This window comes from Prunus dulcis, chromosome 2, assembly GCF_902201215.1.
Source record: "Prunus dulcis chromosome 2, ALMONDv2, whole genome shotgun sequence".
Lineage (NCBI taxonomy): Eukaryota > Viridiplantae > Streptophyta > Magnoliopsida > Rosales > Rosaceae > Prunus > Prunus dulcis.
The window spans coordinates 3,036,935-3,056,743 of NC_047651.1; the positions used below are offsets into that span (position 1 = coordinate 3,036,935).

The following is a 19,809-nucleotide window of genomic DNA, read 5'->3' on the forward strand; positions in this document are numbered from 1 at the left end:
AAAGCATTTTCTAGTATTTTAAATATTTCACCATTTTCTGCCTTTTACTTTTTTTATATATATATCTATATATTCATAAACATGCAATAATTGATTTTGAGAATTGGAGGGCTAAAATGAGAACTCTTAAAAAAGTTTGTGGACCGCTCATGATAAAGACCCTTAATATTCTGGTTACCATTTTCTACCAAACACTTAATTCTCATCTCTTGGGAATGGAGATAAGAGTTTCATTCATTGGGCCAAAAGGGGCCCTACAAGTTAGAAGGAGTTCACAAGTTAACAAAATGGAAAGGCGTAACAATACAACTTGTGAGATTTTAACATAACGATCCCTCCAAAGTACCAAATCACAACCGAACCAATGTTGTTTAGTTCGGTTTATGCCTCAAATTAATAGCATAACTGTGTCAAACCAACTCATTTAGTGACCAATTTTGTCCGATTATCTCCCTTAATAAAAAAAAAATATATAAAAATTAGACAACAATTGAATGGTTTGAATGGTTTTTTTCCAACCCCTAATTAAAAACAAAGTACATGATTAAATAACACTAAACCAGGGGCAGCTTTGGTATGGTGCAAGGGGTGCTACTGCACATTACCCCTAATTTTTTAGGGCCACAGTACTTTATATTATATATATATATTAATATTATAAAAATTATATATACTCCATCGTGCAACACATTGACACAAAAGTGTATTTAGTAAAGTTGGTTTCTAGTGCATATCCTTTGATACAAGGCCTATGTGTAAGTCTAAGTGATGTCATATGCTTTCTCCTAAAATAAATCATGTCTTCTTTCGCTTGAATTTTTTTTTTTTTTTTTTATAATTAACCGAACATACTAATATTTAACTTTATCAAATGAAAACATTAAAAAATTTATGAATTTGGTTTGTGATTGTTATCACATGCTAATTGATGATGAATTTTAGTTATAAAAAATTGTTTTATGACATTAAGTCATGACAAATTTATTTTTTAAGTATTTTTATATTATATTATGTGAGGGCTCTAGTTTAAATTCGTACAGGAGTCTCAAAATCTCAGGACCAGCCTTACACTAAACATGTTACTCATCTTCAGTTTAGGTCAAAACACGATATCGTGTCACTTAAACCACAACCTATGATACTAATTGAATCATGTTAAGGACAAAATTGCAATCCCTTGAACTATAGAAAGTAGTTCCAATTACTAGTACTTTATGTAAGTAACACAGAAAATACAAACCCATTAAATCAAAACCTGTTTGTGAATCCAGTCAAAACATGTCTAAAGTGACTTCTTTATTTTGTATGTCGTCACTTCATAAGGTGGCATGTTAAGTCGTGTAGAAGGATCAGACCACGCAGCGGAAAGTTCTGAGGGAACCAACAACTCCACCACTGTAAGTAACTTTTACAACCTTCCCTTTCTCCAATCCATAATATCGAGCAATTCCATCAGTTTCCAGCATTAGAGGGAGCTGTGGAAGACACAAACAATAAATTGCCTTCAATAATTTTATCAACCAAATTCCAAATTAATAAATTGCAATCAACAGCTAGCATAACAAAGAAATTCAATGCTACATAAATAAGTGGGTTAATGACCTAAATGGTCCCTCAACTATTGCTCCATTATCATTTTGGTCCACCAACTAAAATTTTCAATTCAAACGTCCTTAAACTTTTTTTTTTGTACCAAGATGGTCCATCCGTCAAAGTCTGTGTATTATTCCGTGAAATCGAGGGACAAAACCGTATTTTTAGGTGAGTATCCTCCTCTAAAAGGGTTATTGATCCCAATGGTCCCCCAACTATTGCTCCAGTATCATTTTAGTCCACCAACTAAAATTTTCATTTGAACCATCCTTCAACTCTTTTTTTTTTTTTTTGTATCAAGGAAACTATTATAAAACTTAGAAAATTTTAAAAAATTGAATCTCACTAGCCACATGGCTTTTTTTTTTTTGGGTGAGACTGACCTAACAATTAATAATAAAAAATTCTCTATTGTTTAAATTAATTAAAATCACATATATATATATATATATATATAAAATAACAAATTTTTTAAAAGAGCAAACAATAATTAAAAATTAAAGGAAACTATTATAGGAACTTGTACCTAATTTTAAAATTGAAAAAATTGAATCTCACCACCAACATGGCTTTTTTTTTTTTATGACATGGACTTAAAAAGTAATATTTTTTTCTCTATTGTTTAAATTAATTAAAAATTTTAAAATAAGATAAATAAAAAAATAAATAACAATAAATTTGACGGACTTTGACGGTAGGACCATCTTGATACCAAAAAAAAAGAAAGTGGAAGGACGGTTCAAAAGAAAATTTTAGTTAGTGGACCAAAATGATACTGGAGCAATAGTTGAGAGACCATTTTAGTCATACCCTTCGATAGAGCTTCTCAAAAAGTCGCATATACCCTTCAAAACTCAGTCACGTGGCCATCGCGTGATCAGAAGTAACGAAATCTGTCACGGATGGACCATCTTGGTACAAAATAAAAAGTTTAAGGACATTTGAATTGAAAATTTTAGTTGGTGGACCAAAATGATAATAGAGCAATAGTTGGGAGAACATTTAGTTCATTAACCCTAAATAAGTCTATTCAGATTAAAACTATTTCAATGGATACCTTGCTCCCAACCAATGGAGGAAACCACTAACCAACTGTCAAGAGCTTGCTGTCAAATGAAAACTAACTACCTTCCTTGTGTTTCACTCATAAAACAGTAAAAATCAATAGCTATCTCAGTGTCAACAAAATTAAGCCAAAAAAAAAAAAAATCAGCAAATAGATTTGACCCTAATTGTCACCAACATTTGTAAAGGTTGCATTCAAGATGCATACACAGTTACCTGCTTGTCTTCCAACTTGTACTTCCTTAGCAGGTTGTTCTTTTCTTCGGCAGTGAGTATCTCGAGCTTTGGCTTCAGAGCATGCTTTGTAATATTGACCAGCAAGTCACAAATCTAAACCCAAAGCATAAGTACTGGGGTAAAATGGAAACTCTTAAGCTAAAACCAGAAATATTACGGGAAAAATGCACAAAGAAACAAGAAAGGAAAGGTTGGATAGAACTTATGCTCAAAGTCCAAACGTTAAAGGCAAACAGCCGTATTGCCTAATTACAACAAAGTTACGAAAGTGTAGACAGCTGCATTGCCTTACAAGTGATAAATTATATACTAATATTCATCTAAATAGGCATATCATCAAAAAACATTTGAACACCGATCAAAAAATAAAAAGAGAAACATTTGAACAGAAAGCTTCATATTTCTGCTTCAGAGGAAATCCAGATGATGGTTTTCTCCAGTTATTCAGCATAAAACAAACAGAAAATGCCTTGACAACTCAAAGAGTGGCCCTTAGGGCACTTGGAAAAAGGGTACAGCACAATATTGTAGAACAATTATCAGGTAACTTACATGGAAAGTCTCAACTTTAAATGGATACATCTCCAGTTCTTTCCGAGCATAGGAGTTCATTTTACTTTGCAGGACAAGAATCAGCCGGTGTATATTTTCTTTGTTCGGGAGGCCAGCATAGATGCCACACATAGTCTGTTTCCTTATTTCCTCAGTTCCACAAAAGATGACAACAATCTGCAAAGAAACTCAACATTCAGTTGCATCACTAATGCTGGAACCAAAAAAAAAAAAAAAAAAGCATGGAGGTTTACATAGGAACAGAGAAAAACATCAATTAATTACATTTCATTTCAACCATATCACTTCTGGTTTTGAAGAACATTTTCTTTTGGATCTTGCCAGTTTCTAATTTCCAACATTATTTATAAAAACAAAAAAACAAAACAAAAGGAAAAAGTCAATCAAGAATCAAAACTTTTCACTGCATGAAGCTTTTGTTCTTTTGTTTCAGAAATTTTCCTCTTTCACTTCATCTCTGCTCCTAAAGTCAACATTTTTAAAAAGCATTTTACTAGACACTTTCCCACCACGACAGAGTTTAAATACTAAGCAATATACACAATTGCTTAAATAGGTTTTACATAATCTGGTAAACTAACTTGTTGATCATAACAGTTTCCGTTTTTTTTTTATGCACAAAATATATATATATTTCCTGTATCAGACTAAGACTATATCCTCTTAAAACTTCAGAAAATAGACAATAACATCAAAAGTGTGAACTTTTATCTTTGTGAACAAAAAAGGCAGGAACTTTGAGAAAAAAAGGTGTCATTTTTTCAGGAATATATTTTCTGTCTGGCATTATTTTCCTCCTCCTCTGTTTTACTCGGCAACCAACCAAGCACAAAACTCAGAAAGGTGCTTTCTTGGGGGGACTGGAGCCGAGAGAGAGAGAGAAAGAGAGAGAGAGAGAGAGAGAGAGACGCAGATACGGAGGAAAAATACATCCAAAAGTAGGACTTTTTTTTGTCTGCGAACAAAAAAGGTTGGAACTTTGAAGAGAAGGTGTCATTTTTCCCAGGAAAACATTTTCTGTTTTGCATTTTGTTTTCCTTTCCCCTCTGTTTTTTCTTGGAAAGCAAACATAAAACATACCTTCTTGGAGGGATTGGAGCGCAGAGAGACGCAGATACGGAGCTGCTGGAGGTCCGGGTTGGGGCCGAACTGGGAGTGGAACTCAGTGAGTGAGAGAGAGAGGTCCGAGTCAGAGACGTCGCAGCCTCGGTCACTCAGCATCTCCATGGCCGTACGACGAGACAAGTAGAATCTGTAGCTCTCCATGCTCCCCTCCACCACATGGCTCGTTATACATCCGGGTCGTCGTCCTCCATCGCAACCCAAAACGACGTCGTTCTCGTTGCCGGTAGCCATTCAGCTTCTATCTCTCTCTCTCTCTCTCTCTCTCTCTCTCTCTCTCTCTGTGCGAAAGAGTGTGTGGGAGCGTTTGGAGGGAATATGAAAGCGTCGTACGGGCGGAGATAGGCGTATGTATGTACGGGATGTGGCTTCGAGTAAGAGGAACGTATGTTACTCGCTTGATTTTGTTGACACGCGTCCTTTTCTGAGCTATAGTTTTTGGCCTTTTCCCTCTACGACCCTTGTTTTTGTTTTCATTTTTTATGAACTTCTCTCTCCGACTTTTTGGCTTCTTCAATTTTGATTTTGAGAACTTTTGTTTTCTTTATTTCTTTGTGAAGGTGAGGATTATAAATTGTTTGAACACTTTGTCAAACTCTGCGCGCCCCCCCAAAAAAAATCAAGGCTCACTCCCTCATTTAATGTATTTATGAACAATTCGTCCAAAAAAAAAAAATTGTATTTATGAACAATTTTCTTTTTACTTCTTTTGATGTGTAATGTAATGTAATGGTTAAATTTTTTGGTAAATTCCATTTTTTGTTTTCGTTGAAATAAATGTAGATAACTTTTCATTTCTTTTACTTCATTTTGTTGCAGTGTGAATACTATCTTAAGCAGACAAATCCCTTGAACGCATTTATACAGAGTTATGTTTTATTTTTTTATTTTTTTTGTGATTAGAGAGAAAGTTTCACCAGTTGATGTTTGTGATTTGCAATTTTAATACTTACTTACTAGATAATAGGGCCAGTAACATTTTAAAAAGTTGTTTTCATTTTCAGAGAACAAAAATTAGACAAAAACACGTTCGGTGACCCAAGAGCATAAAACACTAAGAATGTTTTCATAAAATGAAAACAAGTTCATTCTAACTATCAAAAAATTCCTAGAATTTTAGGCGGAATGGGGATTGTAATTCTTTCTACTTCTCGAGGTATAATGACAGACCGAAGGGCTCGAATAGAAGGAATCGGCGGAGAAATTTTGTGTTATATATGGTAATCTTTCTGATAGACGAATTATACGAAGAACTTTCATATTTGTGAAAAAAGAGAAAGGACAACTTTATAATATTACCCCTCTTACATTATACCTCGAGAAAGGACAACTTTATGGTAATCTTTCCAAAGGGCACGTTTTTGTTTTCGTCCTGGCTTTTAAAATTTTAGGACGGACACTGTATAAAAAATAGTAATTTTTTTTAATTTTCTAAGTCTAGAAGAATATACTACCAGTGTAATAGAGTAGCTCATTCTCTAGCGCAGTTTGCATTAAGTTGCACAAAACAAATTATGAGAGATGAATTGAAGAGGAACCTAGTTGGCTGACCCCTCTTCTTGCTCAAGATTTTTCGTTTTCATGATTTATGAAATGTTCTTTCTAAGAAAAATCATAAAATAAGAATGGACCTGTCAAGAGTCAACCCAAACCCAAATACGGTGGCACGTGTGAGGGTATATGTGTAAGTGTGTGGTTAGTCGTAGGCTTGTAGCCAACAATCTTAAAATTCCGAGCAGATCTCTTTGGCACCACCACTACACTAGAGAGAGGGGTGAGGGAGAGGCTATGGAGGTGGAGGAAGAGAAAATAAAGCAAACGAAGTGGAAGAGAAGAAGCAGCAGCAGCAGCAGCTCATCAAAGTCATCTTCGTGTCTTATAAATAATCTTGATGATGGGTGTCTGATGCACATCTTTAGCTTCCTCCCTCCCATCCCAGGTTGCCCTCTTTTCTTCTTTTTTCTTTAACAAAGAAACAAATTTCTATGCAAAGGCCCAATATTTAATTGTATCCATGAGTCCTTGAACCATTCCAGTATTTGGGGTTTTGTTCAATTGCTTGTTTTATCATTTTTTTTTTTTGTCGATTTTTGCTTTAGGGTTTTGCTTTGGGGTCCATATTTTGCTAATTTTCATTGCTTAATTGCTTTGTTTTTATTGGGGTACCTGAAATCCATAAGAAATGATATACTTGTCAAGTTACATACTTTATACTTGTAAGTCTTCGGAAGATTGGAAATGTTGGTGTTGATGAAGTTTTGATAGTAATATTGTTGGCCCCGTGTTTTGACGTTTCTAGCAAAATTCTTAATTATATTTTTATATATATTTAAAATAGTGAACTTTGAACGTGAAAATGGGTATTTAGTATAGATAATAAAGTCTGCAAAATAGGACTACATACTTTGTCTTATAAGAAAAGGAATATAATTGTTGAAAAGATGTGATTTTTGGTTAACCTCGGTGAGAGGGGAGCCAAGTATAGTAAGGTCAGGGAAGAAGGGACCAGGGAATGCCTGAGCATTGTTATGTGTCCTAAACTTTTGTCTGTTTTGCCTGGGGATATTTTGGTAGGCACTAAAATGGGTGTTATGACTGCAGTTGTCTCATTACTGTTGTATCAAGTTTTCCTAATAGATATTGATAGCTCAAATGCATGTAGGTAAATAAATTTCTGCAATTTCTGTCTCAAATTGCTATTGAGTTTGCAGATCGGTATAACACCGCCCTCGTTTGCCACAGATGGCTTTTCTTGGCATGTCACCCTCGCTTGTGGCTACGAGTTGAACGATCTGTCAAAGATCGATTGGAGGAGCCTGGAGTTTTCCCCGACATCGAGACTGCTGTTGCTGCTGCAAGGTTTGGAATGTTTAATATGTCTCTATAAATTTTTTCCTTTATTGGGGTGTTACAAATTGTTCATTTCTTTTTCCTTACAGGCCTGGTGACACCATTCTAATTGCAGCAGGAGGAAGGCATCTTGCTTCTAATATTCAAATAAAAAAGCGACTTTGCCTGGTATGTCTCGAAGTTCTGCATTTAGAAATACCAATTAAGACAGTTTGGCATGCTTGCATTATGTGTGGGTGCTTGGGCAGCCATTCAACTGGATTAAGGGTATTTGTCTAAGTACTGTAGGTACCTAAGTATGACAAAGGATTATTATACCTTTGTCTTTTTTTCATAGTGGGCATGGTACTCTTAAGTCCATTATTTCACTATTTGATGGAGGACTCCGATAGCTTACACTTTCTGGTTTACAAGGATATCTTTAACTGACATGGTAATAAATATTTTGAAAATGAAGTCTAGTTGTGCGTGAAATATTATAAATGTGCTAGCCCAAGGTAATTGAACATAGTTTGAGTGACACTAACTGTTTTGTCCTGTACAAGAATCCATTTGCAATCTAGTTTCAAGGAGGCAGTTGAACTTTAAGCCAAATCTAGCTGCTTGAAATGAAGCTTTCTTGTTAATTGTATATTTCTATCTTTCCCTAGTGAGTTAAAACCTTTTCTCAATAAGTGTTAGTTGTGTTCCTTACTTGCTACTAATATTTTTTTTAGGAATTCTAATAGCACGTATGGTTGTTTATCAAGTGAAGCCTCATTTCTCCATTGGATTTTGATTTTCAAATTCTAATTTCCATAAAGGAAAGAATTATATGTTAGGAATGTGGTGGGCGCATGATATTTTGCAAGACTTATATTCTCACTTCTCCTAGATATTTTTTATGAATGTAAAATCTGCTCTCCAAAATATATAGGAGAAGTCAAGTGAGAAGTCCCACGAAATAGGATGGGCTCATCACATTTCCAACAGGGTTTTAGTGAAATTTATGGCCAGACTACCGTCAAACAAGTTAGATTGTTAACTAAGTTCATTTAAGTGAATCAACATTGCGAAAATTGCAACTGCATTTCAACAGACTCTTTGGAATTGCGCAGATGTCTGTACCTTCTTGTTGTAGATCTTTGGGTAGTCTGCCTACCAATATCACTTCTTTTTTCTTTTCTTGTTAATAGTTTCATTCCAAAAATAAAACCTTTGTAGTATTCTTCCAATTTTTCTCCATTTTCTATCTCAAGTTACTTTGTTCAGATTGGTGGAGGTGAGCTACCTGATGAAACAACACTCTTTTGTTCTCGAGCTTCAGACAGGTTTGTACATTTTAGGTTATGTTCTACTTTTTATTTTTGTGTGATGGCTGTATGAGATTTCTCTCTCAAATCTTTCTAGGAGCCACTTCCATGCTGTTAGATTGCACAAAATTAAAATTGTGGTTGTTTTAACGGAAAGATTCTTTTACACAAAAATATCAGAGGATAGAAATTTTATTTCCTGTAAAAATTTGTTATCTGGTTCCATTTCCTATATTTTCTATACGATATACAAGTTTACTTTGAAGAGGTTAATATTTAATATCAAAGAAAAATGTAAAAAAATATGATTTTCCTGCTATTTATTTTCTATCCTTTATTTCCACAAAACAACAGCCAAAGGGTGTATTTGAGCTTAGGGTCTTGTCCCTTAAACATGGGTTCTGATGTAGTTAATGTGGAGCCTGTAATTTTCATGTTGGACGATGTTGGAGCATATTGGTTGGATGCACTATCAATTCTCTCTAGGCAGCTGAGTACAAAATCATCTTGCCTTGAGTTTACTATACATTCATGCCACTTCCGCATTGTGGGAGGTCCTCATTGTTGGTCTTCCTACTTGACTTTTAGTTTCAACGTTGAAGGTGAATCAGCTTCCATACGAACCAACCAATTGAAAGGGCTTCCATACAATGTTTCTATTCAAAAAAAAAGGGCTTTTTTTATATATTTTTTATCATCTTTTTTATTATTATTATTATTATTTTTTTAATGAATCATTGGGGGTGGTTCTTTTTTATTGTTACCGTAGCAGTATGGAAGTGCTCCAGAAAGTATGACCACTGTATTTTTATTATTATCATTGGCAAAAAGTTTGGTATGCACTGTTCATTTTGTTTGAGCAGTGCATTGGAGTTGCTGTCCACCTGCAAATTGGCAAACTTGACTGTGAAGGCAGAGCTTGGTTGTTGCTTGCTTCATAGAAATGGAAGGCTGACGATAGAGGGGTGTGTGCTTCAATGCGAATCAAATCCCCTGGACCATCTTTCGTGCCCTATTGTGAGCACTGCTAGCGCCCAGACAGTATTCCCTTCCTCCGTGAAATGTTCTAAGGACGGTGTTTCCGTATTTCGAACTCGAATTGAAGGAGGCGCCAAGGCTGTTCTGACTAGTGGAGACTTGACATTGCAGCGAGTCCGAGTAATTTATGCCCGGACATCGATCTTTTTCTGGTTTGATGTAGAGCACCAGTGATGTCGTGTTCATCACACTGGGCACTTGTAAAATTGTACTTTAGACATTCTTTAGATGAAATGGACTATGTTTTCTGTATTTCAAGTATTGTAATAATTTTCAATTTTATTTCCTACCTCAAGTGGTCATAGCCAAGATGGCATTAACAAAAAGAGAGTAGTGGGTGAAATTTGTAGCAATAGAATGATCTAAAGTTTTGCCTACAATACTGAACCATTCTAAATTACTAATCGAAAACCTAAGAATGACTGATGCAGTTGACTCTGGATATTGGAATAACACAAGTTCTAAGAGCATATGCAACTTGGACACAAAACATTGAAAGAGACGTTAGATTAGATGGTGAAGGATCCCTTACGTTAGATTAGATGGTAAAAGATCCCTTGCTTATCCGTTTATAATTTAATCATACTTGTTACGGATGGTGAAAAATCCTTACTCGTTTTTCCCAAAAAATTAAAAAAAGTTTTCTACAACTCTAATAAAGTTCAGCTCATCTATTAACCAAAAGCAGGTACGGCAGAAACAATTTGGAACAAGGTCAGCTACATGGAACACAACAATATCGTGTCATGCAATACAATGCCTTCCTATTTGTCCTTCCACAATCACAAAAATCACCTTCTATTCACTTATGTAGAATACAGCTCTAAGTTTCCTAAATGGCCACATACACAAAATTGGCTCTAATCTTTGTGGATGGTTCTGTCCCGGATTCGTACTGCTACTCCCCCGGACTGCAATTTTTGTCCAAGGACTCTTCCAGCACGATAACGGTCTTCATGGTTCCATAAAACTACTGTTTATTTTGATTTTCTCTTCATCCATCCATTATCATTATAGCTTTCTGTACTACCTGAAAGTTGAGTACAGCTAAAATGTTGGTTCAAACTACTGATCAGGATTACAATAATTACATGGACAACAGTACTAAAGAGTTCTTGAAGCACACCAACTGTATAGTTAAGAAGATTCAATGCACCAAAGCCACCTTAAATCCTGGGATCAAGAGAAAACTGTCCAAATTTAATTACATCATTTTCCTCTCAACCCACAAGAGGAAAAAAAATATACATAAACAAAACTAGATCTGGTTCCTCATATTAGGCTTGTTAGCTGTCTTTCGTTTAAATTTGAAGACTTATCATTCCACATATATTAGTTGGAGTTTAAATCTTTAAAATAAAATAAAAATTTGTTTGGTCTACACTCGCATTTACCTATAAGATTTAAATCGTTCATTAAATTTGGATTAACTATTCCTCAGAGTGATCATTCTTAACTGAAATTTTGTGTATATGATCTATTATACAAGTTCAGTTCAGTAGCAAAAATTCTCTGTTAGTCTCCTTATTGAATTATCATTTTTTAACGAAAATTCAAGGATAAAATATGATGGTATTTTACTTGATTCTTGGCCCATGAAAATCAAAGCAGACCATGACAAAAATGGAGTCAAGACATAAGAGTGCAAAGTACTAAGCAATGGTTGTTAAACTAAAATTAATCTCAAAACTTACCCCAATAATAGGATAAACATGCGGGAGCTGAATTCAACTTCCTATAGCAGGTCTTCGTTGGACCACTAAATCATCAGCAGAATAATAATCTGCGATGAGCCGGTACATGTATGATGGATTATGCCCTCCTCTGTCAAGGAATAACAATTGTAATTGATAAACTAGCAAAATTGGAAAATAGAAAACTAAATAAGTGCAAAATACTGAGAAAAGAAACTCAACAGGTGAAAACTTTAATCTTTCATTCATTCAAATCCATTTGGTCCGAAATTAGTTGACTTACGTATCAGTGATAAATAAACTGACAAGCTTTGGTGGCACATAATCAAATGTAGGATTGACAACATGAAGGAGCGGGGAAGCAGTGCCACTTCCAAAATCCATGCAATCGGAGAATTCTCCAAAATCCAGCAGCTCAGAAGGGGATCTTAACTCATTCAGCAACACTTCAGGATTGTGAGGATACAAAGGGCACAACTGTCATATAAACCACCACCAAAAGATTTTGAATAAAGAAAGCATTTAAGACAAAATCCAATAAAAAAGCTACAGATAATATTACGCCCAGTTCAGTGACTCAGTCCAGTTAAACACCAACTCTGCTTACAGAATCCCATAGGACCTGATTCCAAACTAGTCTAAACAAGTAGGAAAAAAAAAAAAAAAAAAAAAAAAAGACTTCGAAAATTTAATAACTAAAGCTCAATATAGCCGACCGTAGAAAAATTACTCTCTGATGCTACCACATGTATCAGTATACCTTGCTGAATCATGCGAGGATGCCAGGAATATACGGAAGAGTGAATTATTCAAGGTACTCTGCACTGGAATTACAAGATTCCATAGTTCCAGACTGCATTAACAGAGTCATTTGGTTAACTAAGTCTATCTTGCTCGATGAGTTGAATCCTATCAAGAATTTATTCACAATTTTATCCTTTTCTTGGATTCAGCAACCAATACATCACTAGAAAATTTTGTGGCTTGTCAGGAGTTATCAGGGAAATGGTTCTTTTAGCCTCAGATTCCCATTGATACCACAATTTACTGACATCTCAGAGACATTGAGACAGTGTGGACAGGTATACCCTCCAACCCTATATCAGTGTTGGTGGGCTCGAAAAACCTGAAACGTGAACCTTCATCTCAATGCATTAGTCGACAATTTAAACACTACTTACAAGTCAATTTATATTTTGCTTCATTCTCAGGTAGCTCAGGAGCTTTGGATCTTAAAAAAATTCCCCGTTTGGGTGTCTTGGCTTTGCCTCCAACAATTCTGAGGGCACTTCTTAGGCAATACTCGATCATTTCCACAGGTGGATAAGTTTGAGTTAAATGATTCCTTCTAATGCAGCTGGAGTTCAAGCCTTTGTAACCTTCCCTTTCCTCTCTTTTTATGTGTTTTAGTTGTCTACTTTGTTGCACCGATAAGTGGGATTTTGGGGGTATGCGCATATCCGATACGGCGCCGATATGATATGACGCCGATACTCATCCAATACACCACGTGGTGTATCGTAGATGTTTCTGACCTGTTGACTTTACGATACGGCTCCGATACTCCATCGATAAGGTCGCGATATGTTCCTCCGGGCGATGATGTCGAAGACGACGATGATGGTGACGATGAAGTGGATTTAAGGCCGGAGAAAATGGGTAGAGTTAGGGTTGCAGAGAGAGAGAGAGACCCCATCTGAGGTTGAGCTCAAGCCATGGTGAGAAATGGCGCGAGCCAAGAGGGCTTGAGACAGAGTCACAGATGTAGACGAAGACATGGTTTTTGCTCTGTGGTTCTGGCTATGGCTCAGAGAGATAGGCAGAGTCAAAGAGAGAGAGAGAGAGAGAGAGAGAGAGAGACTTTGTGAGAACCTATGAGACCTTTTGAAGCTCTTTGGTATCGGATAGGAGAGCTGGGCTTTGAGCTTCTGGTCTACACAAGAGGACAGGTAGAGAGATAAGCTGACCGTTAGATTCATCACCAGATCCAATCTTGGCCGTTGACTGAGGGTAGGAATTAGGAAATCCTCTGCCTTCCATTAAAATAGTATTAATGGGTTTTGGGTAATGATATGTTTGGATGAAAAAAGCTGTACAGCCTTAAAAAATATAAAGAATAAGAAAAGAAATATCAATTTTGAATGAAGCTGTACAGCCTAATGATATGGAGATTTGAATGAAGTTATGTGTTTTGTTAATGTTTTGAACTTATTATGGATGAAATATCAATTTTCAATTTTTCAATTTATATTATTTTAATCGCCGTATCGGTGCCGTACCCGTATTCTACTTTTTGGAGATTTGCCGTATCGGTGTATCGTATCGTATTGCCATACCCGTATCTGTACTGGTGCAACATATGTTGTCTAGCATCCTCACACAATGTTTATGTTATCCTTTCATAAGATTTTAAATGATGGAACCCACTGCTTCTGCTCCATGTCTTGAAGTTTTAGTGATACAAGTATACGTTTTTATAGTTTCCACTTATTTTTTCTATAGTAGCCTTCTATTGTGTACTTGACTTGTGCCCCTTTACGTGCATTGTGAATATAAGTTATATTTTTATTCCCCAGCCCAAACTAAAAGGAAAAAAAAACCACCAATTTATGAATGATAATCACCCAGGAAACAACAGTTATTGTATTAAGTTACCTTATGACTGCCGGCAAGTACAACAAAAGGGACGGCATGCCTTTGCGCTGCAAGTGCAACCATATTCAACCCAACAGGTGCTATAACACCACCATTGGCCATGACAGCATGAGCGCCAACTATAACCTATAACATTACAAAATTCAATATGAAGCTGGAACGAGGATGCAGATTTCCATATGGAAAAAGAAAATACTAAGAATGCGTCCTACCATGTTCACTCTGGATATCATGGCAAAAACTGCTGAATCAGTGATCAGAGTGGTTTGCAAACCTCTTGCAACCAATTCTTTAGCTAGAAGATGGCCCTGATACCTAATAGAAACCAATTAATAAGAAGATTACTGGTTTATCAAGAAAACATCAAAATTACACCAACTATAGATCTTATTCTTTGGAAAAAATAGGAACTAATGGTTCACCAAGAAAACCTTAAAATTACACCAATTATGGATCCTATTGGTTTGGAACAAATAGGTAAACTTTTGTGCACTAACCTTGGAGCTCCCTCTGCAACAAATACCCGAAATGATCTTTTTTTCTCATTTGCAGCACAAAGAAATTCCAGTACTGTTTTTGAACTGCCTAAAGTTAATATAACCTCACTACAAAAATAAAATAATATAATATCAGTTTACAGCATCATTAATAATACCACAAAGCTATACCAATTAAAATTGTGATACAAACCAGTTGAGCTAAAATTGATCATTGTTCCCATGCAGTTTGCACTATATATGGGGTATGATTAGGCATCAAAATTTGGATATTTGTAGACGAGGAATAACAAGAACTTACTAAACTTGTATTTAGTTATATCTGGTGATAAAACAGAAAATGGAAAACCTTTTCATTCTTTTTCTGTTAAATAAAAAATAGAACAATTCTATAAGGTTGAATGAAAAATCAATTAATCATTTCATATACTTCTTCTGCTAAGTGTGATATAATATCTACAATCACTCCACATATATAGCTATATATTCCCAATGGATGGAGAAGAAAACCTCATCCAGGTGTATGGATTTTCTTTATTATGTGAAAAACAGCGCATACAGGAACAATAAGACAACTATAATATAGATCAGCAATTTGTGCCAGATGAATGCAAATGCAACAAGTTAGATCCCAATGTTTACTAATAAAACACATGACATTCAGAAGATCAATCTGATCCCAATGCTTGTTAGATTGTGCTCTACATGAGGTTTCCACCCAAAATTTCAAATTAAATTAGCCAGGCTATGCAGCAACCCAGCACTTGAAGTCACAGATTTTTGGAATTTTAGCAACTTCAGCTAGAAATAAGCATGCAGCACCAAGCACACACAAGAATTCAACCATGAAAGAAAATGGTGAATAAAAACAATTTATTTTTTCTCATCACAATGTAACAATCTTATTACTATCAAGGGTTTAAAAGATCTCCTTTTTATCAATTTTATCAATCTTTTCTACATGGGAATAGTACACTATTGCAAAGCGTTGGAGTATATATAGTACCAGAGGTGAGAAATTCCTATTTGCAAAATTATAACAAAAAAAATCACAAGAAAAATTGATCCTGAGAATGACAGATTATAACAACATATTGGGACCTCCTGAAACTTTTATAAAGTGGTCAACTGTATATATGCCACATGTTAACAAGTACAGGGAACCACTCCACAGATGATTACAACATCATAACTTTTACAGTGACAGTAAATTGTTATCATATCATTAAGGTTATTTATCTAGTTCATGAATATTAACTTAGTCAAATTAACCTCAGCTACTCAAGACTTCAAGCTTCCAAACATTTCCATGAATGGCTTATAAGTTATAACACAAAAAGTATAAAAACAATCCATCCAGCACTCAGGTAGTCATACTGGTGTATGAGACATGGAATGCACAAAAAACCCCAGTGCTCATCAAGCTATTCCACAAATATGAATTAGTACTATAATTATGCATTAGATTCAGAATCTGGGTTTTGTTTGGAGATTTATTTTAGTTTTTTCTTCTTTTTGTTTGTTAGCTTTTATTGGAATTTGATTGATGACTGGTTTAAGGTTCGTGCCTGGAGATTAGCTTTTTTAATATACTTCATTTTTCATGTCAAGCTAGAGTTCATAAGGGTCTAGAGTTTATAAGGGTTTAGAAGTTTGAATTTAGGTTTGATGGCTGAAGCTTGCATCCTAGAGACTAAACACCTTAAGCCTTAAATGCAATCCAACCAATAAACAAAGAATGAAATAAGATGTGACTGAGTACAGTCACAAGGGTTTGATTGTCACAGTCACAATGGTTTTTTACAAATATATAAAAATTGTTTGACAGATTATGGAAGCACGTTTTGGCCCCAAACTAATTTCTTCTGTTGTGCTAGTAGCTAACACAAAAAGAATTTTTTAATGTCAAAATAATAATAATAATAATTTAGCACCTCAACCAAACTGATCCTAAAATAAACCACCAAAAACCCAGGAATGAAATACTCCAAGCGGATTAGAAACAGAGCAGTAGGAATATAATAATCTCATACAATCAAATTAACACTACTTATTACATTGCATATGCATATTTTAAAATCGATATTGAGCTTCTGTATGACTGCAAAATGATTCTATATTTGAAAGAAAAAATGAATAGTCAAAGCTAAGGGGAAATACATACTTCTGGTGAATGTGCTCAACTGCCTGCTCGGCAATCTGCTCATGGCAAGTGCCAATATCTTGTATAAGTTCATTGACTGCTTCAATGACATCATGCTTCAGTTTCCGACTTCTTGAACTTTTATCAGCAGCTGTGAAGGAAAACATGTATCTATAAGTCATAAGACAGTAATCTTGTATTAAAAGGTAATAACTTCATTTCCACCACCACAGCCAAGACCGCTGCTGGAACCAATTTTTAGTTAACTAATATCCAAACAAAAAAGCCGCATTTATGGTCAGAATATATCAAATGCCTACATTCTCTAAACAAATTTTGATCAGGTAAAGAGAAAAATGAAAGTGTATTGAAAATTCCCAATGCTCCAAAGAATGAAGATCATACATTTGGTTTTTTCTTCAGAATCACCCCCAGATGAAGAAGTGTGAGGAACAGCTGCTGCATCAGGCATGTCCTCAAGAAGCGTTTGCAAAGATGGTGGACGCAGTGTGCTTCTTGCAGCAGCAGCAGCAACAACAGCAGCAGATAGAACCGGATGGTTGTCGCGCTCATCATCATCTTCATCATCACTAACAGTCGACATGTTCAACCCAGCCATAGCAGCTGTAGTGAGAGAAAGATCCTCCTCCCTAATAATGTGCAGAACACGCCTCACAATATTACCCACAGCCAGCTCTGCGATCATATTCGCAAAACATCATTATGAATAATCAAACAAATAAGACTCCAAAGTCCATATAAAAAGAAAAACTTTGCAGTATATCTGAAGATAAAAAATATATCTCAGATTCTAAATTCAAATCCCCGTATAAAATACATTGACTTTCTGCAACTAGGAGATACAATTTTTCTTCTTTGGTTGCAAGGAGCTATCATTTCATTTCAGAACACAGGAGTACTAAGTAATGATAAACAAAAATGGTAACATGCTAGAATTACAGTGCATTGGGGTTTTTTAAATTTGGTCAATAGACTGGGCAAACATAAGTTGATAGTTTAACTATGTTTGCAAGTAAATATAAAAATTCAGTACAGCTGGCATGTGCTTGAATAAAAAAATTGTCTAAAACAACAAAAATTAAATAAGAATTGCCTCATATCCACATAATTATTGTTACACGTGCATAGCAACCTCCCTTGATATCAATCAAAGGAGTACATTTCAAATATCTTCTCCCAAAAAGTCTTCAAGCAGCTGCTAGCTTAAAAGCCTGTTCAATCAACCACTAATAAAATGTCCCCTTAATGTACTGATAGAATGATCAAGCTACATCCCTACTAATCGGCAGAAAATCCTTCTTTATGCTCTGTTGTACCATGTCACTTCTTTTATTTAGTAGGGACAGCGTTTTAGCAAGGCTAGGTGATTATATCACAAATTTTATTTATGTTTCTTGGGCATACACAGTGGGAGGAGTAAAACCATAATCCTAGCTTCTCAATCCCACACTCACAATGGAGGAGTTCATGTTACTACAAATTGAATGTTATATGATTCTGCCAATATGGAACCAAAGGGACCCACAATCATGTGATCAAATAACTATCACAAAACAGAACTTTGTTAGATAGAAACAAGAAATTTTGTGGTTTGTTTTTATGGAAAATCCACCTTCAGATGAAAAGAGATTCAATACACTGCCCTGTGTCTCTTAAGACATTACTGAGAAAGATTTCCAAGTAACATCAATGACCTTGGTACTAATGACAAAATTTACTCATCAAAATAAATAATACCGCATCATCATGATTAACAAACTTGTGTAACTTTTCTATAACCTACCAATAGGATTTGCAGCAATCAGCTGCTCCCCAACAGCTTTAACAGCATCTATCAAGGCACCAGCTTGATTTGTGTAGGGTACCCGCTGTGATGAAATCACAGACCGAAGTAATTCCGCCGTCAGCTTTGCCGTGGCTTGTGAGCCCTCAATATTACTGCCACCACAAAAATTCCAAAATCAATATATGAATTATGAAATAGGGCTATTAACCACTAAGAGCCCTCAACTTGTACCAGTAGACTCTATGAATTGTGCTGAAGACCTTACCGTTTTTTAAGCTTGATAAGGAAATCATTCACCAGGGAATGCACGTCTGGCATGATTGCCACTGAATTTAACCTGAAAATGTCAAAGATATGACTTGAAATGACCGAGTGCAACCCTTATTTGCAGTTGTCTCAGCTACCAAAGAGAAAAACAAAGCGAACAAGGCTCAATGAAAAGACTTGGAATGCTGAGATTGCCCACATTCACCATTCGACAAGGTTTGGATGACAAGGCTGGAACCAGGATTTGAACATGGTCTAAGCTGAATATCTTATCTAATTATATTTTTTCTTCATCAAAAGAATTCTCTTGAAAATATCCATTAAACAAAAACAAACAAAACACCTCCAAAATCAACAGCCAAATCAGATGGGCATTTTGAGAATATAGAGAAACCAAAACAAATTAATCCCAAAAGCAACATATCAAAGTGAAAATGTAAAACTTCAGGAGCTGAAAATATCAAAACCCACCGAATTTAAAAACCTAAGTTAAACCCTCAATTAGACCCCCACTTCAAACCTGAATTAAACCTTAAATTAAAATCTAGATTGAAACCTTAATTGAACCCTAATTACATCCTAAATCAGGAAAACTTAAAAATTAAAAGAAGTTTTTGTAAATATACCTGGGTCAGTGGGTGAGTGAGGCTGTGACTGTCAGGCACAGAGGCCTAGAAGAAGAAGAAGAATATGGGATCGAAGAAGATGATCCGAACAATAGGGAGAAGCAGATGGATTTTGGGAATCGGAGATGGAACTTGAAGAATTGAAGAAATGTTAAATGGAGAAGAGTGAACAGACAAGGCAGAAGGCAGAAGGTGAGAGGGACCAGAGGGTTACGTCATGGAACTTGGATTGGTGGTGGGGCCTACGGGTTTGGGCTGAATGCTGGCTTACAAACATAACTATTCATGATGGGCTATACTAACGGTTTAGAGGTTATTGGGCTACATTTTTTCATAGAGCCAACATATTT

General features: G+C 35.5%; 3 protein-coding genes across 8 annotated transcripts; 1 reads left to right on the forward strand and 2 right to left on the reverse strand.

The window, feature by feature from the left end:
* Nucleotides 1-1,253: 1,253 nt before the first annotated feature.
* Nucleotides 1,254-4,851, reverse strand: LOC117619830 (DNA-directed RNA polymerase V subunit 5C). The gene is made up of 4 exons (XM_034349873.1): nucleotides 4,549-4,851; nucleotides 3,448-3,624; nucleotides 2,875-2,988; nucleotides 1,254-1,475 (listed from the first exon to the last, which is right to left on the reverse strand). The coding sequence occupies exons 1-4, from the start codon at nucleotides 4,822-4,824 to the stop codon at nucleotides 1,350-1,352; spliced, it is 693 nt and encodes a 230-aa protein (XP_034205764.1). The 5' UTR covers nucleotides 4,825-4,851; the 3' UTR covers nucleotides 1,254-1,349.
* Nucleotides 4,852-6,189: 1,338 nt separating this feature from the next.
* Nucleotides 6,190-10,059, forward strand: LOC117617374 (F-box protein SKIP5). The gene is made up of 5 exons (XM_034346717.1): nucleotides 6,190-6,529; nucleotides 7,302-7,449; nucleotides 7,530-7,608; nucleotides 8,692-8,750; nucleotides 9,596-10,059. Exons 1-5 carry the CDS (start codon nucleotides 6,271-6,273, stop codon nucleotides 9,942-9,944), a joined length of 894 nt encoding a protein of 297 aa, XP_034202608.1. The 5' UTR covers nucleotides 6,190-6,270; the 3' UTR covers nucleotides 9,945-10,059.
* A 356-nt stretch (nucleotides 10,060-10,415) lies between these two features.
* Nucleotides 10,416-19,701, reverse strand: LOC117617373 (translation initiation factor eIF-2B subunit beta). 6 transcript variants are annotated; one of them, XR_004584330.1, is made up of 12 exons: nucleotides 19,460-19,651; nucleotides 18,832-18,903; nucleotides 18,564-18,718; nucleotides 17,165-17,455; nucleotides 16,781-16,910; nucleotides 14,617-14,724; nucleotides 14,332-14,434; nucleotides 14,120-14,245; nucleotides 11,748-11,941; nucleotides 11,465-11,594; nucleotides 10,897-10,943; nucleotides 10,416-10,800 (listed from the first exon to the last, which is right to left on the reverse strand). XR_004584330.1 is itself a non-coding variant. In XM_034346714.1 (11 exons), the coding sequence occupies exons 2-10, from the start codon at nucleotides 18,882-18,884 to the stop codon at nucleotides 11,498-11,500; spliced, it is 1,257 nt and encodes a 418-aa protein (XP_034202605.1). In that variant the 5' UTR covers nucleotides 18,885-18,903; nucleotides 19,460-19,701; the 3' UTR covers nucleotides 10,416-10,800; nucleotides 11,465-11,497. The 6 variants fall into 6 exon arrangements, 3 of the variants coding, with proteins under 3 accessions (XP_034202605.1, XP_034202606.1, XP_034202607.1); XR_004584329.1 differs by having other exon boundaries at nucleotides 10,416-10,817; XR_004584331.1 differs by having other exon boundaries at nucleotides 10,416-10,817; nucleotides 10,897-10,960.
* Between the last annotated feature and the right edge of the window lie 108 nt (nucleotides 19,702-19,809).

What these genes read in the sequence shown, in the direction of transcription:
- LOC117619830 (XM_034349873.1), bottom strand. Translation starts at nt 4,824, where the DNA reads ATGGCTACCGGCAACGAGAACGACGTCGTTTTGGGTTGCGATGGAGGA. An exon ending in GCTCCAATCCCTCCAAGAAG is followed by an intron (nt 3,625 to 4,548) that starts GTATGTTTTATG and finishes GTTTCTTTGCAG; the next exon opens with ATTGTTGTCATCTTTTGTGG. An exon ending in TTAAAGTTGAGACTTTCCAT is followed by an intron (nt 2,989 to 3,447) that starts GTAAGTTACCTG and finishes CTTTGGGTTTAG; the next exon opens with ATTTGTGACTTGCTGGTCAA.
- LOC117617374 (XM_034346717.1), top strand. Translation starts at nt 6,271, where the DNA reads ATGTGTAAGTGTGTGGTTAGTCGTAGGCTTGTAGCCAACAATCTTAAA. An exon ending in CTTCCTCCCTCCCATCCCAG is followed by an intron (nt 6,530 to 7,301) that starts GTTGCCCTCTTT and finishes TTGAGTTTGCAG; the next exon opens with ATCGGTATAACACCGCCCTC. An exon ending in TGTTCTCGAGCTTCAGACAG is followed by an intron (nt 8,751 to 9,595) that starts GTTTGTACATTT and finishes TTGTTTGAGCAG; the next exon opens with TGCATTGGAGTTGCTGTCCA.
- LOC117617373 (XM_034346714.1), bottom strand. Translation starts at nt 18,884, where the DNA reads ATGCCAGACGTGCATTCCCTGGTGAATGATTTCCTTATCAAGCTTAAA. An exon ending in TTCTGAAGAAAAAACCAAAT is followed by an intron (nt 16,911 to 17,164) that starts GTATGATCTTCA and finishes TTTCCTTCACAG; the next exon opens with CTGCTGATAAAAGTTCAAGA. An exon ending in AGTTTATTTATCACTGATAC is followed by an intron (nt 11,595 to 11,747) that starts GTAAGTCAACTA and finishes ATTCCTTGACAG; the next exon opens with AGGAGGGCATAATCCATCAT.